A 15,621-nucleotide genomic window follows, 5' to 3' on the forward strand; every position below is an offset into this window, starting at 1 on the left:
TTAAATGTAGGATAAAAGTGAGAGTGGGGTCACCACAAAGGATCGCCCCATGGTTTGTGGCTTAAACAACTGGGAAGATGGAGTTAGCATCAACTAAACAGGAAAAAATGTGAGGAACATGTTCAGGGAGTAATATCAGGGTGTTGGTTTTGAAATGTTTATTCACACCTAAGTGGAACTATCAGGAAGGCTGTTGGATATATAAATCTAGAGTTCAGAGGAGAGGTCTAGATCAGCACTGTGTAATAAACATTCTGTGATGATGAAAACATCCTGTATCTGTGCTGTCCCAATTAGTAGCCACTAGGCACATGTGGCTTTTGAGCTCTTAGAGTGTAACCAGTGTGACTAAGGAACTGAATATTAAAGTTTACTTGATTTAAGTTTATTTATGGAAACAACCCATATGTCCATTAACTTATGAGTGGACAAACAAAATGTGGCATATCCAACAATAAAATATTATTCAGCCATAAAGAGAATACTAATACATGTTATAAATATGGATAAATCTTAAAGACCTTATGTAAAGTCAAAGCAGCCAAGTTACAAAAGACTATAGTTTTATCCCATTTATATGAAATGTCCAGAATAGGCAATTATACAGAAAGAGAAAGTAAATTAGTGGTTGCTCAGGAAGGAGGAAGAGGTAGGGGGAATTAAGGGGAAATAGGGATTGACAGCTTATGGATACAAGGTTTCTTTTAGGGGAGACAAAATGTTCTAAATAGATTGTGATGATAATTGCACAATCCTGTTAATATAACATTGAGTTGTATACTTTAAATGGGTTAATTGTATAGTATGTGAATTGTTTCTCAATAAAACTGTTTTTAAAAAGATAAAGTTAGAAGAAAGGAAGAGTACTTTTGACAAAGTATGAAATAGAAGTATTAGTACAGATAGTTCATCCATAGCAATAGAGGGGAAGACAGAATGTATTAAAAATAGGTGCAGGTCGGAGAAGACAAGTAGTGACTCTATAGTATCTTACTACGCTGATGGACAGTGATTGCAGTGGGGTGGGGTGGGGAAGCTTGGTAATATGGCCAACAGGCACATGAAAAGATGTTCAACATCACTAGTCATCAGGGGAATGCTAATCAAATCCACAAAACCTTGCACAAGTGAAAATGCTTACTACCCAAAGACAAGAACAAACAAGTGTTGGTGAGGATATGGAGAAAAGGGAGCCCTCCTGTACTGTTGGTGGGAATGTAAATTGGTGCAGCCACTATGACATGCAGTATGGAGGTTCCTCAAAAAACTAAAAGTAGAAATACCCAATAATTCCACTTCTGGGCATATACCCGAAGGAAACAAAAATCACTGATTGAAAAAGATATATGCACACCTATGTTTATTGCTATACTATTTACAGTAACCAAGATATGGAAGCAATCAAAGTGCCTATCAGTAAATGAATAAAGAAGATGTGACACATATATACAATGGAATATTTAATTATAAAAAGGAAAGAAATCATGCCATTTGCAACAACATGGGTTGACCTAGAGGATACTGTGTTGAGTGAAATAAGCAAGGCAGAGAAAGACAAATACCATATGATTTCACTTATATATGGAATCTAAAAAAATTAAACAAAACAAAAATAGACCCATAGACACTGAGAAGTGACTGGTGGTTACTTAGAGGGGTAGAGTCAGTGGGTGAAATAGGCTAAGGGGATAAAGAGGCACAAATCCCAATCATAATATAAGTTAGAGACATGGATGAAAGCACAGCATAGAGAATATAGTCAATAATTATATAATGTCATTCTTTGTTGACTACACTGGTTGGGGTAAGCATTTAAAAATACAGTTAGCCATTGAATCACTATGTTGTATATATGAAGCCAATATAATGTATGCCAACTATACTTCAATAAAATATAATGGTAATATAAATAAACAAATAAATAATAAAACTGAGGAGTTTTAGGGAGGAGAGGAAGAGGGAATAACAATAAGGAGCAAGTAGATATCTGTTCCACCTCCAAGCTCACAGGTAAAGAAGTAAAGAAAAGAGCTATCACTTGAGAGGGCTGCAACATCATCAATGCAGAAACAAATTTTATTTAGGTGAGAAGGTGACAGGAACATTAAGAGAAGAAAATACTTGGAAGTTTTTGTTGATGAGAGACCATGAGTTCTAGAGGACACTGAAATTTAAGGTAAGAATTTGAGAGTCATCAGTATAAAAATGGTATTTAAATCTGTGGAAATTGTTGAGATCATTAAGAGAAAGAGTATGAAAAGAGAAGAGCTCTTTGCCTTTTGTGTGCCACTGAAGATCCTGGTATGGCCAGCTTTGTGTTACCAATATAGTAAGAACAAGCTATACCAAAGTTCACTTTTCTGAGGGGTCCCTGTTCAACATCTGCATCTTTGACCAGGGTGGAGGCACAAGTGGACGAGTTCCCACTCTGGCCACGTGATGCCAGATGAATATGAGCAACTCTCCTCTGAATCCCTGGAGGCTGCCCATATTGATGCCCACAAGTACATGGTAAAAAGCTGTGGCAAAGATGGCTTTGACATTGGAATGAAGCCCCACCCCTTTCACACCATCCACATCAACAAGATGTCTTGTGCTGGGACTGTATGCAGTGTGCCTTTGGAAAGTCCCAAGGTCCACATTGGCCAGGTCATCAGGTATATCCACACCAAGCTGCAGAACAAGGATCATGTGATTGACGCCCTACGCAGGGCCAAATTAAGTTCCCTGACCACCGGAAAGTCCACATCTCTAAGACATGGGGCTTTACTAAGTTTAATGCAGGTGGATTTGAAGACATGGTGGCTGAAAACTATTCATCCCAGACGGCTGTGGGAATGGGGATCAAATACATCCCTAATTGTGGCACCTGGGACAAATGATGGGCCCTGCTCTTATGAACTCCTCGGAGCTGCCTCTTACTTACTCATGCCCACTAGTAAATCCTACTTCTTGTCCAAAAAAAAAGAAAGAGAGAAGAGGGTCCAGGGTTGTTCCTTGAAGTTTCCCAGTATGAAATTGGGCAGAGATTTCCTAGCAGAGATTGGACAGAACAGTGTTTCTCAACCTTTTTTTCATTATTGCCCCCTTAAGGAGCTTTGTAGACATTTTTGTTCATACCACCCACTCTGGGAAATTTCAGTACCATAGATAGACACTGTATGTTTCTTCATGTACTGTGGCCCTTTGAAGGCCACAAACCATTATATTTTGGGGGCAGTATCAGAACCCTGCTGAAATGCATAGGGAAGAGTACAGAGACATAAGGGAAGGAGCAGCCAATAAGACAGAAAAGCCAGGAGAGGATCATGTGGTAAAACCAGTATTCTCTACTAAACACTAAAGAATACTCTTCACATAATTTGGCAACATGGAAGTTATTGTGACCTTCACAGAAACAGTATCACTACACTGAAGGGATGGAAATGGAGTAGTGAGATGAAGAGCATCTAAGAGGTGAGTTAAGTGGAGACCTCAAGTGCAAATAACTTTTAAGAAATTTGGCTGCAGATGGGTATGGGAAGTGGATGAGGAGTAGGAAAAGGCTTAATGGAAAACATGTGACTTGTGGGTTTTAAAGTATAGTTTGAATCTAGACCCTTGTAAAGAAAGAATGTTACAGGGCTAGATGGAAACTATTTTAAGCTCAAGCACAGGTGAAATATGTAAGGCATATTTGGAGGACTGATGAATGAGTACAATTAGACTGTAGTTGGAAGTCTGCATTTTGTATAGTAACAGGAATGGAGACTGGATTAGGTAGGTTGCAGCTAAACTGAAGAGTCCTGGGAGCCAGGCAGAGGAGTTTGGGTTTACTATTAGGCCATTTAATCTATTTTAGTTTCTTAAGTGGAGTAAATAACATGTTAAATATAGTTTTTAAGATGGTTTGGTTGAGACCAATTAGGAAATAGTAACAGTAGTTCAGATATAGCCAAATATCAACAGATATATGAATGCCTAATATATATATAATTTAAGTGATGAGAACAAGTATTTCTGAGCCCTGTTTCCTGTCCATTTCTTCTGTATCCAACCACTGTCTGCTCTGCTTTCTTTTATTTATTTATTTATTTATCTATTTATCTATTTATTTATTTATTTTGGTGTCATTAATCTACAATTACATGAAGGACATTATGTTTACTAGGCTCCCCCCTTCACCAAGTCCTCCTCACATACCCCTTCACAGTCACTGTCCATCAACGTAGTAAGATGCTGTAAATTTACTACTTGCCTTCTCTGTGTTGCACAGCCCTCCCCGTCCCCCTGCCACACTATACATGCTAATCGTAATGCCCCCTTTCTTTTTCCCCACCTTTGTCCCTCCCTTCCCACCCATCCTCCCCAGTCCCTTTCCCTTTGGTAACTGTTAGTCCATTCTTGGGTTCTGTGATTCTGCTGTTGTTTTGTTCCTTCAGTTTTCCTTTGTTCTTATACTCCACATATGAGTGAAATCATTTGGTACTTGTCTTTCTCCACCTGGCTTATTTCACTAAGCATAATACCTTTTAGCTCCATCCATGTTGTTGCAAATGGTAGAATCTGTTTTTTTCTTATAGCTGAGTAATATTCTATTGTGTATATGTACCACATCTTCTTTATCCATTCATCTACTGATGGACATTTAGGTTGCTTCCATATCTTGGCTATTGTAAATAGTGCAGCGATAAACATAGGGGTGTATCTGTCTTTTTCAAACTGGAGTGCTGCATTCTTAGGATAAATTCCTAGAAGTGGAATTCCTGGGTCAAATGGTATTTCTATTTTGAGGAACCTCCATACTGCTTTCCACAATGGTTGAACTAATTTACATTCCCACCAGCAGTGTAGGAGGGTTCCCCTTTCTCCACAACCTCGCCAACATTAGTTGTTGTTTGTCTTTTGGATGGTGGCCATCCTTACTGGTGTGCTCTGCTTTCTTTCTTCTCAGGTCATGACCATAATCACCTAAACTGGCACTGTCCTATATAGTAGCCACTGGCCAATGTGGCTATTGAGTACTTGAAATGTTGCCGGTGTGACTTGAGATATTCTGTAAGTGTAAATTATACAGTGGATTTGAAAGACTTAGTGCAAAAAAGAGAACTTAAAATATCAGTAATTTTTTTATGTTGAAATTATAATTTTATAAATTTTTTTTGTTTGAGAGGGCATCTCTCATATTTATTGATCAAATGGTTGTTAACAACAATAAAATTCTGTATAGGGGATTCAATGCACAATCTTTAATCAACCCCAAGCCTAATTCCCAACAGTCTCCAATCTTCTGAAGCATAACGAACAAGTTCTTACATGGTGAACAAATTCTTACATAGTGAATAAGTTCTTACATGGTGAATAGTACAAGGACAGTCATCACAGAAACTTTCAATTTTGATCACGCATTATGAACTATAAACAATAAGGTCAAATATGAATATTCGTTTGATTTTCATACTTGATTTATATGTGAATCCCACATGAAATGATAATATTTTTAATATACTGGGCTAAATAAAATAAACTTTTAAATTAATTTCATTTTTTTCTTTTTACTTTCTTTAATGTGGCTACTAGAAAATTTAAAGTTACATATGGGCTTGCATTTGTGGCTTGTTTTATTTTTCTATTGGACAGTGTTAACCTAAACTGTGCTGCCACCCCACAGCTTCTAACTTCATTCTGGCTCTGCTCTCTGTGCTATCATAGGTTGATGCCATTTACCTAACCTCCTTCCCACTCTGCTTGCCTTGATCTGCCTACCCTCCGAGACAAATGAACTCTTTAGCTGTTAGTTCGTGTAACTATTAGCAGAGCCAGAGGGTGAAGTGTGGAATAATAGTTCAAAAGGGTAAGATTGGAGTGCAAATAAAAGCATCACAAATTGTAATGCCTCTTATTTTACAAATGAGGAAACCAAAGCTCAGAGAGGTTAAATAATGTTTTGTCTCCATCTGGGCCCCTTCTTACATGATTTGAAGACTGCTGAAAGGCTCATAGACTAAAAAGTATGTTCTTCCTCCCTCTCCACCACTCAGAAGTGTTTTTCATGTAATATTTGAAATTTCCACTATTTGTCTTTTTCTTTTTCTTTTTCTTATCCAGCAAATATTTACTAAGCATGTACCATAGGCAAGTTATTTGGGAGTGTCAACAATGAAGTCAGTGTGGCTGCATAAGTGTACTGTACTGTGAAAATGTTAACATTGTATTTTTCTTGGGGAAAAAAATGATTAGCACATCTTGGTATAATAAGTTCATCTGTTAGCTGCCGAAGCCCTGAGGAAGCATTGGAGAATTTTCCTCCAATGGAAGTGGAGAATTTTAAAAGGGATAAAGAAAAATTGAAGAAATATCTAGATTTGAGGTAGCTGAAGAACTTTGGAAGTACTAGGTGAGGAGATAGAGCTACTAGGAGCAGCATAAAAGTAATATGATCCTAATGGAAGGTGGGGGAGAAGTAAGCAAGAGTGATGTGAAAAAAGAAATTCTGAAGACTGCCTCACCAAAAGTAAACTTTATTCAGTGCCAGTCCTTCCAGAACAAATCACTTAATTTTCCAAGCTACTCAGATTTTCTCCTCTTGAAGTTACTCCAGTTCTCTGGAGGAACCAGAGATGCTTTTGAGTTAATAAGCAAACACTAGTAGAAAGACTGTAAGAAAAATCATTAATTGCTTTCCTAGTACCTAGCTGAGAGCCAGAAGGGAATGGAAATTTTAATTGGCAAAGGTCAGAAGAGGAATGTATTGCAATTTAGAAATTTGTTATTAGAGTATTAAAGCAGAGCCAAACATGGACACGATTTGTTGGAAGGTTTTGGCATAGAGAAAGGAACATGGCAAACTAGAAACACCTCAGAAGTGCTAAGAGTTCTAATAAAATCAAGTGGGGTAAAAGTGTAGGTGAAAGACAGAAAATGAATAGGAAGTTAATGTAAAAATACAACACAAACTGGAATGTATACTGTGACTTTAATCATTCAAACTAGTTTGTATAATGATGATGAGACTAACATAGTATAATAGTGAGGAAAAAAATTTTTGGAAAGGTGGTGGTGTTTGACTTTAAAAAAGGTAATTTATATCTTGAGTGTAAATACTACATAGGGAGGTCAGTGTTGAAGCATTTTAATTTTGCTCAGGTTTAACTGTATCTCTTCTCCAGATGCTCACCTGGGATAGCTAACTACTACCAAACACTCTCTTTGATTTTTTGACCTAATGTAGCTGTCAGGTTTTTATTTCTTTATTTCTGTTTGACTGGAATATCCCATTAGTAGCAAAGTCTTATGGATTCTTTCTCTGAAGTTCCTTCCTCTCCTTGTATACTGATATTTCACAACATGACTTATTGCAAACTCTGTAGTTTCCTCTCCCCTCCAAATTAGCCTACTTACCAGTATTATCTTCCTAAAGCATCTATTTCATTCTTCACTTGTCTACTTAAAAACATAAAACATAAAAATCCCTTGTAATTTTTCACAGACAAACTTGTTAACTTACTGCTTATGACAGTGTATCATCTGACCAAAGTATACTTGCCCAGACGTATTTCCCAACACTCTACAATAGAAGTCCTATGTATGACCTTTCCATTTGCTGTCCATACAGTGTGATGTTTTTTGTATGTGATTTCTCTATCATTCTTTCTCTTTCAAGGAATGCTTTTTCCTCACTAACTTACCAAGTTCTGCCCATTTTTCTGAATCCAGTTTAGATATTACCCCTTCCAAAGGTATTTCTAAGTGCTACAGGCTTTATCGATCTCTTCAAAATCATTTGGTAATTAAGGCATTAAGGCATTTATTACATTTTAAACTATGTTATGCTTTATCCTTACCCTATTCTGTTTCCTGTATGTTTTTTGCCCAGCCAAATTACTCGTCTTTTAAAAGAAACATTCATTTCCTATTATTTGTTTTAATACATTACTAAACATTTAATAGACTCTCAATAAATACTTTTGGATTGAAATAGTATTGTTGACCAATTTCAGATCTGAAGGTTAGAAAAGCTAGATAAAATTTCACTCTTAAGAGATGGCTTATTTAGATATCTGAAACTTAAAGTACCCCCTTAGAAACTAAAATTCAGCCTTTTAAAAATACCTGATTCTTCTATTACAGATTTTCCTAAGAAGATAGATATCTATTGCTGCATAACATCATCGCAAAATTTAGTGGTTTAAAACAATGAACTTATATTATCTCACAGCATATGTAGGTTAGAAGCTGGGCATGGCTTAGCTGAGTGACTCTGGCTCAAGGTATCTCATGAGGGTACTATCGAGGGCTGACGTCTCATCTCCAGGCCCAACCCAGGAGATTCTGTTTCCATCCTTACTCACATGGTTGTTGGCAGAATCCAGTTCTTCACAGGCTGTGGGACTGAGGTCCTTAGTTCTTTGCAGACAGTAACCAAATTCCTCCTTTGCCATTCAGGCATCTCCTTAAGACAGCTCAGAACATGGCAACTGGCTTGCCTCAGAGTAAGCAAGTGAGAGAGCACCATGATGAAAGCCATAATATTTTATATTCTAATTTCTTAATCACTGGAAATGAGTCAGTAAGTCCAGTCCACACTCAAGGGAAGATTATACAAAGGTGTGAATAGCAGGAGATGGGGATCATTGAGATTCTTTAAGAGGCTGCCTACCTTAGCCAGGCTATTCTTTTCTTATCCAGAGATCTTCCCGAACTTCAGGAAAAGTGGAGTTGCTTATCTGAGTCTTTCCTAATAACTACTGTATACTTAGCAACTAAGATTTAATCTGTGATAGCATATCCAGGGTCCTTTAACATTGAATTATATAATGTTTTGCATCCTCACTCCACTAAAGTGTTAGTCATAAGTGAAATAAATATTGGGTATAAGTATAGCAGTGATGTTCTCAATTATTTGAAAAAATAATGTATAGAATTTACTAAAAGCATTGTTTTCAGTTAAATGCTGTTTCAAAACCTCAGCGTATAAATTAATGTGCCATGTATAGTAAGGACTGAAATATATTGTTAAATGGACTTGTTTATATTTGTCTGAATTCATTAATTTAGTGCTTTTGGAGTTATTCTACCTATGCAGAATAAAATCATTGTGAGTTAAATTATACTATCTTAAAGTTCTGATTAAAAGCACAAATAAGATTTTGATGTTCATAGAAATTCTTTTGTTATCAGGATCAGAAAGCTTAAGAGAATACCAGATGCAGTCTTTAGCAGTTTATTTTTTATTAGAAAACAAAATATATATTTAAAAAAATTTAATCATGCTAGCAATTTGGGAGGCTAAGAAGTTGGTTCCATATATCACTGTTTGTATCATAATAATTTCCAGACAAATTAAAGATTTAAATGTTAAAAGGCAAACAAAATCGCATGAAGAAAACATATGTGAATGTTTGTAGGAATTTCTGTTAACTCTTAAGAACTCTTAAGAGGTGAAGATCTTTCTGAACATGACATCCAACTCAATAGCTATAATGGAAGAATTTGACTATATTAAAATTAAATGTTTCTTAGACTCATAAACAGAAAACAGATGGGTGGTTGCCCTAGCGGGGAAGGTGGTGTGGGAGATGGGTGAAATAGGTGAAGAGGAAAAAATAATAAAATTAAACCATAAAAGCAAATATTACCATATGGCAAAAAAATAGACATAAAAGGATCACCATAAAGTCAGAAGCCAATATGAGGGGAAGAAAAATTACCACATATAACAGGAAATGTTCTAATTCCTCTAATTGTAAAAGAGCTCTTATAACTCAGCAGGAAAAAATGATACTTATATAGACAAGCAAAGAAATATATATATAATACATAATTTAAAGGCAAAATATAAAGAGGTATATATTAAAATGGTGCTATAAATATTTAAAAGGTGGCATATATGCTAAAAGTCATACATATATTAAAAAGGTGATAGAAAATAAAAATACATATATAAAAGACATCAATTTTTTAAATGCAAAAACAATTTTGTTTACTTCCCAGAGTGGCAAATATTTAGAAGGCTGATAACACCCATTCTTGGAAAGTAAGAGGCAAAACATAGATAAAAAGATACTGCATATATTAAAATGGTGCTACATATATATAAAAGCTGGCACATATACTAATAGTCATATTAAAAAGGTGATACCAAATAATACATGTATAAAACATCAAATTTTTTAATGCAAAACAATTGTGTTTACTTCACAGGATGGCAAATATTTAGAAGACTGATAACACCCATTCTTAGAAAAGTAATGGGGTAATAGTTGTTACATTGTTGATAGCAATGAACTAGGTACAACCTTTTTAGAGCTTTATTGTGGTGACATGAAAGACGCTCAAGGTGGAAGAAAAAGCTCAAAAGAATTTTATACATTAAAAAAATATGTGAGACTGTAGCAAATAGTTAACATGGATTTTTTCTGAATACAAATGGGGATCAGTTGAAATAGAAATGTATGGTCAATTTTATGTCACCTATTTCTATAATTTATAATTAAAATCTGTTACCTTTATAAACAGTAAAAAAAGTAATATTTTAAAAGGGTAACTTCACAACTTCTCTTTACAGGAGATTATATGCTTGATGCAAAGCCAAAAGAAATTTCAGAAATTCAACGTTTAAACTATGAACAGGTAATAGACACAATTTTTGTTATATTAAAATATGTAATTTTTAATTTATGGATATATTCATTGGTTTCTGTCAGTGGCTTTGTAGGCATAGTCTTTGTTTTCTTTTGTTTCACAACCCTTTAAAAATGTAAAAACAATTCATAACTCAGAGCCAGATTTGGCCCACAGCTATACTTTGCCAATCTCTGTTTTTTTATGTGAACATATATGCTACATAGAATGAACCATAGATACCATTCTATAGGACTATATATAATGGTAACCTGGTATTTTCCTTAAAAAATTGACTTTCAAGTGAATTTGTTACTGAGTCATCTCTCCTCACTTTGTTTATATTTAAAATTTATATTTAATAGAAATGTGAGCAAATGATGTCTGGGATATGTCATTAGGACAAAATATGCTGTTTTGTAGTTTCAGTGTGTCCTCATTTCTTGACAAGTCTTTAGGGATTCTGTTCTGTAACATAGGAGGGGTCACTATGCCTGAAACTCTTGGAGATGGAAGAAAGCAAACAGAACTTCATTTTCTTCTATATTTTTCCTTTGTTTGCCAATAGAAGGCAAGAAGGAATCAGGTTCTTACAGTGGAAGGAAGTATTAGAGAAGAAATAGACATCATTGGAATCTTTGTATTTACTTTCAAAGCAACCTTTTTTACATACTTTCACCAGTATCAAATTGGCAAAAAGGAGGCAAAACTCAGTATAGCAAAATTTCTTGGGCTTTAGTGTTTTAATGATCTAGTCCTAATAGAATAAAAAAGCCAACATGTTACATTGCATCACTGAATAATAGGAAATCTATAGCTAAGCCAAATTGTTATGATAAATCATTTAAATTCTATTGGAATTTTTAGCTTAAAGCAATGATTTCCAAACATTTTTCACAGTAGAAACCTGTTTCAAATGAAATCTTATGCTAACCTCTAATATATAAAATCTGTAAATTATATTTTATAAGTATAAAGTGATAATCAATTTATATCATTTATCAAATTTATATGTTATTTAAATCAGTGAGGCTATTTTGATTAATACAAATACTTAAAATTAAGAATTCTGGGTGATAGTTGCAGTTTCATATCAGTCTCAAATTTATTTCTGTTGTACGGTCCTGAGAAAATCTTGATTGATGAGTGTTTACAAATGACACCAGCATTTTGTTTGTTTCAAGTCCATCTTGCAGTCTGAGAATACACTTTCATTAAAGTGATCCAGATACTAGATACAGCCCTGTACTACCAATATCCAGTACCAAAGTGATACATATGTTATAAGTACAGTTTTGTTTCATAGTTGAAGCAAACAGTATCTAAAAACTGCTTGCATTTCTTATAAACATGTCAGATAAAAACTACCCTGCCTTTAAAGTAAGTTCTAAAACTATGAAATACTATGATTAAAGCACATTAATTTTGAGAATAGTATATACTAAGCTGCTGTGGCTGAGTCTAAGCTTGTTTAATGTTCCATATGTGCCATGTTAATAGTGTTCTTTTTTGTATAGTCTTATGTGAGCAGAAATATTCATTCAAGCCTAAATTTTAGAAAGACCAATGCAGAGCTGCAATCTTCCTAGTTAAAATCGCTTTACTAGAAATTACAATGAAAACAAAGAGCATATGTTTTCCTTTTGCTTAATGATAGATTACCTGAAAACACTATGTGTGTACATTTTTGTGTTTATGATGGGCTTTTAAATGATTGCAAATATATTTGTAAATATAAAAAAATGTGAGCTGGTTTGTTTTCATGGGTTCAACTTTTGGAAAGATTGAGAAATACATTGTTTTGGAGGAAACATAGTTATTAGGAAGAAGTGATGAAAGCCAAAGACTATATAATAGTGTTATTCTCTTATAAAGTCTCCATTCATAAATGTAAAACATTTGGATAGTTTCTGTTTTCAGTCTGTATAGTCTCTTAGAATGGAATTCTGTAAGTTAGTTGGTAAAACAAAACCTTGTTCTTATGACCTAAATTTGTCTTTTTCAGATTTCAGAGAGAGTTCCTAGTTATAACATAAGATTCCATATTCACCCTTTCCACTATTAGCCCTCCAGTAGGCTATAGTCTACTCTTATTTTGTATCTTCAGTATGTAGCACAGTATCTGATTAAAAATAGATTCAGTAAAATTTTATTAAATTTTATATATTGGCTTTTATTTGTTCCATCAAATATATCCTCTATAAGTATGCCCATATTTAATGTATTAAATTAAAATGTTTAGAAAAACATGTTTTAGAATAGTCTTCATTCCAGACTTATATGACCATACTTATTGAGAAAACTGATGTAGGCAGAATGACTTCCATAATTTTGCAAACAAATCATTGTGATCCAGTCTCTTTTTCTCAGACTTCATCTGTCACCACTTTCTACTTCATTAATTTGTTCTAGTTATTTTGGATTCCTTGCTGTTACATGGACACAGTACTGAACTAATTTATGCATCACAGTTTTTGCACCAGTGTCCAGACTGATTTGTACTAAGTTTTGCTCTGTCCTACATACTGGAGATACAAAATAGGAGTAGGCTATACCTACTGGATGGCAAATAGCGGAAAGAGTGAATATGAAATCCTTTCATATTATAACTAGGGACTCCCTGAAATCCAGAAAAGAGAAATTTGGGTCGTAAGAACAAAGTTCTGTTTTATGAAATAACTTATAAAATTCCATTCTCAGAGACTGTACCGGCTGAAAACAAATAATTTTGTCTGGAATGCTTTTTTCCCCAAGATTCAGTATTTTGCTTTGGTTGCTATTTAAGTATTACATTTAAAGAGGCCTCCCCCAACTCCACCACCACACACCCTTTTTTTGAAAGCAGTTTACATTCACAGAAAATTGTGTAGAAAATAGAGTTCCCCCTCACCGTACTACCAATATTCAGTGCCAAAGTGATACATGTTATAATTTGTGAACCCACATTGACACATAATTATCACCCAAAGTCCATAATAAACATTATGACTCACTCTTGGTGTTATATGTTCTATAGGTTTTGACAAATGTATAAGGATATGTATCTACCATTATAGTATCATACAAAATAGGCTCACTGCCCTAGAAATCCTTTGTGCTCTGCCTGTACACCCCTCCCATCTCCTAACCCCTGGCTACCATTGATCATTTTACTGTCTTCCATTGTTTGCCTTTCCCACAATGTCACTTGGAATCATACAGTATACAGCCATTTCACTTAGTAATATACATTTAAATTTCCTCCATGACTTTTCACAACTTGATAAGTGCGTTTCTTTGTCTTTTTTTTAACTGTCATTAAAAACATAAAATTTACTCTTAACCATTTTTAACTGTATAGTGCAATTATGTTAACTGTAGTCACATTATTGTTTAAAGATCTCTAGAACATTTTCATCTTCTAAAACTGAAACTCTATACCCATTGAACAGTTTCCCAGCTCCTGACAACTACCGTTCTATTTTCTGTTTCCATGATTTTGACTGCTCTATAGATACCTCATGAAAGTAGAATGATACAGTATTTATCTTTTTGCCATGGCATATTTCAGAGCATAACATCTTCAAGTTTTATCCATGTTGTACCATTTAATAGAATTTTCTGCTTTTTTAAGGCTGAATAATATTCCATTGTATTTATATATCCTAATTTCTTTATCCATTCACCTGTCAATGGACATTTGGGCAGCTTCCACTTCTTGGCTATTGTGAATAATGCTGCTGTGATCACAGGTGTGCAAATCACTCTTCAGGATGCTGCTTCCAATTCTTTTGGAGGTATACTGAGAAGTGAGAGAGGCCTTCCTCTTTACTAGAAACTTGATTTTAGTCTTCCTGGTCAGAAATAGGTCCTTCTCTCCTGTCACTCTGTACCTTCTTACCTTGCTCCATTTTTCTTACTAATACTTGACATTTTATTATGTGTTTATGTGTTTGTCTCTCATAGTGCAATATTAGTTGTATGAGATAAGGAAATTTGCTTATTCACTATTATATTTAAAGAACTCAGATCAGTGCCTGGCATATAATAGGTACTTAATAACAAAAATTGGTTGAAGGGGTGAATAAATTAGATAAAATGTAAAATCAGAAGTAAATATGCCTGCATTTAAATACCTGTTTTGTTATTTGATTTTTCTCATCTTTCTCCTTTCCCTTTCTATTTTCAGAATATGAGTGATGCTATGGCAGTCTTGCACAAACTACAGACAGGCTTGGATGTAAATGTAAAATTCACTGGGGTTCGAGTGTTTGAGTATACACCAGAATGCATAGTATTTGATCTTCTTGATATTCCTTTGTACCATGGGTGGTTAGTGGATCCACAGGTAAGTAGAAAATTTTAAATTATATAAACATAAATGTAGTAAAAATGTATTAATTTTCAAATTAATCTAGGTTTATATTCTGAAACATATTTTTGTGCTTTTACCTGGAATTAGCCAACTTGTGAGGTTAAGGGCACAGTCCCTGAAACTTCTAAATTGCCCAAGACTTTTGACTATAACTTGAAGAGTTAGAGGCCAACTACAAAGTTGAGCCACATCTTCACCAACACTTGTTATTATCTGTCTTTTTTATTATAGTGATCCTAGTAGGTGGAAAGTTGTATCTCACTGTGAATTTGTTTGCATTTCTCTGATAACTGATATTGAGCATCTTTTAATGTGTTTTTTGGCCATTTGTATATCTTCTTGGGAGAAATGTCTATAGATCCCTTGCCCATTTTTAATTGGGCTATTTGCCTTTTTCTTAACTGAGTTGCATTGAGTTCTTTATATATTCAAGGTATAAATCACTTGTCAGATATATGACTTGCAAATATTATCTCCCATTCTGTGGGTTGCCTTTTCACCTTCTTCATGGTATCCTTTGAAGCACAAAAGTTTCTAATATTGATGGAGTCCAGTTTATCTGTTTTTTCTTTTGTTGCTTTTGCTTTTGGTGCCCTACCTAAGAAGGCTTTGCCTAATCCTAAGTTACAAAGATTTACTCCTACATCATCTTCTAAGAGTTTTAT

General features: G+C 34.6%; 1 protein-coding gene across 1 annotated transcript in view; it reads left to right on the forward strand.

Moving 5' to 3' along the window:
* Positions 1-15,621, forward strand: part of MINDY2 (MINDY lysine 48 deubiquitinase 2) — a 71,774-nt gene that overhangs the window by 13,702 nt on the left and 42,451 nt on the right. The window contains exons 3-4 of the mRNA XM_073211908.1: positions 10,547-10,611; positions 14,771-14,929. Of these exons, the coding sequence (XP_073068009.1) occupies positions 10,547-10,611; positions 14,771-14,929 (224 nt within the window). The remainder of the gene's footprint in view (positions 1-10,546; positions 10,612-14,770; positions 14,930-15,621) is intronic.

The sequence above is a fragment of the Manis javanica genome, chromosome 8, assembly GCF_040802235.1.
Source record: "Manis javanica isolate MJ-LG chromosome 8, MJ_LKY, whole genome shotgun sequence".
NCBI lineage: Eukaryota > Metazoa > Chordata > Mammalia > Pholidota > Manidae > Manis > Manis javanica.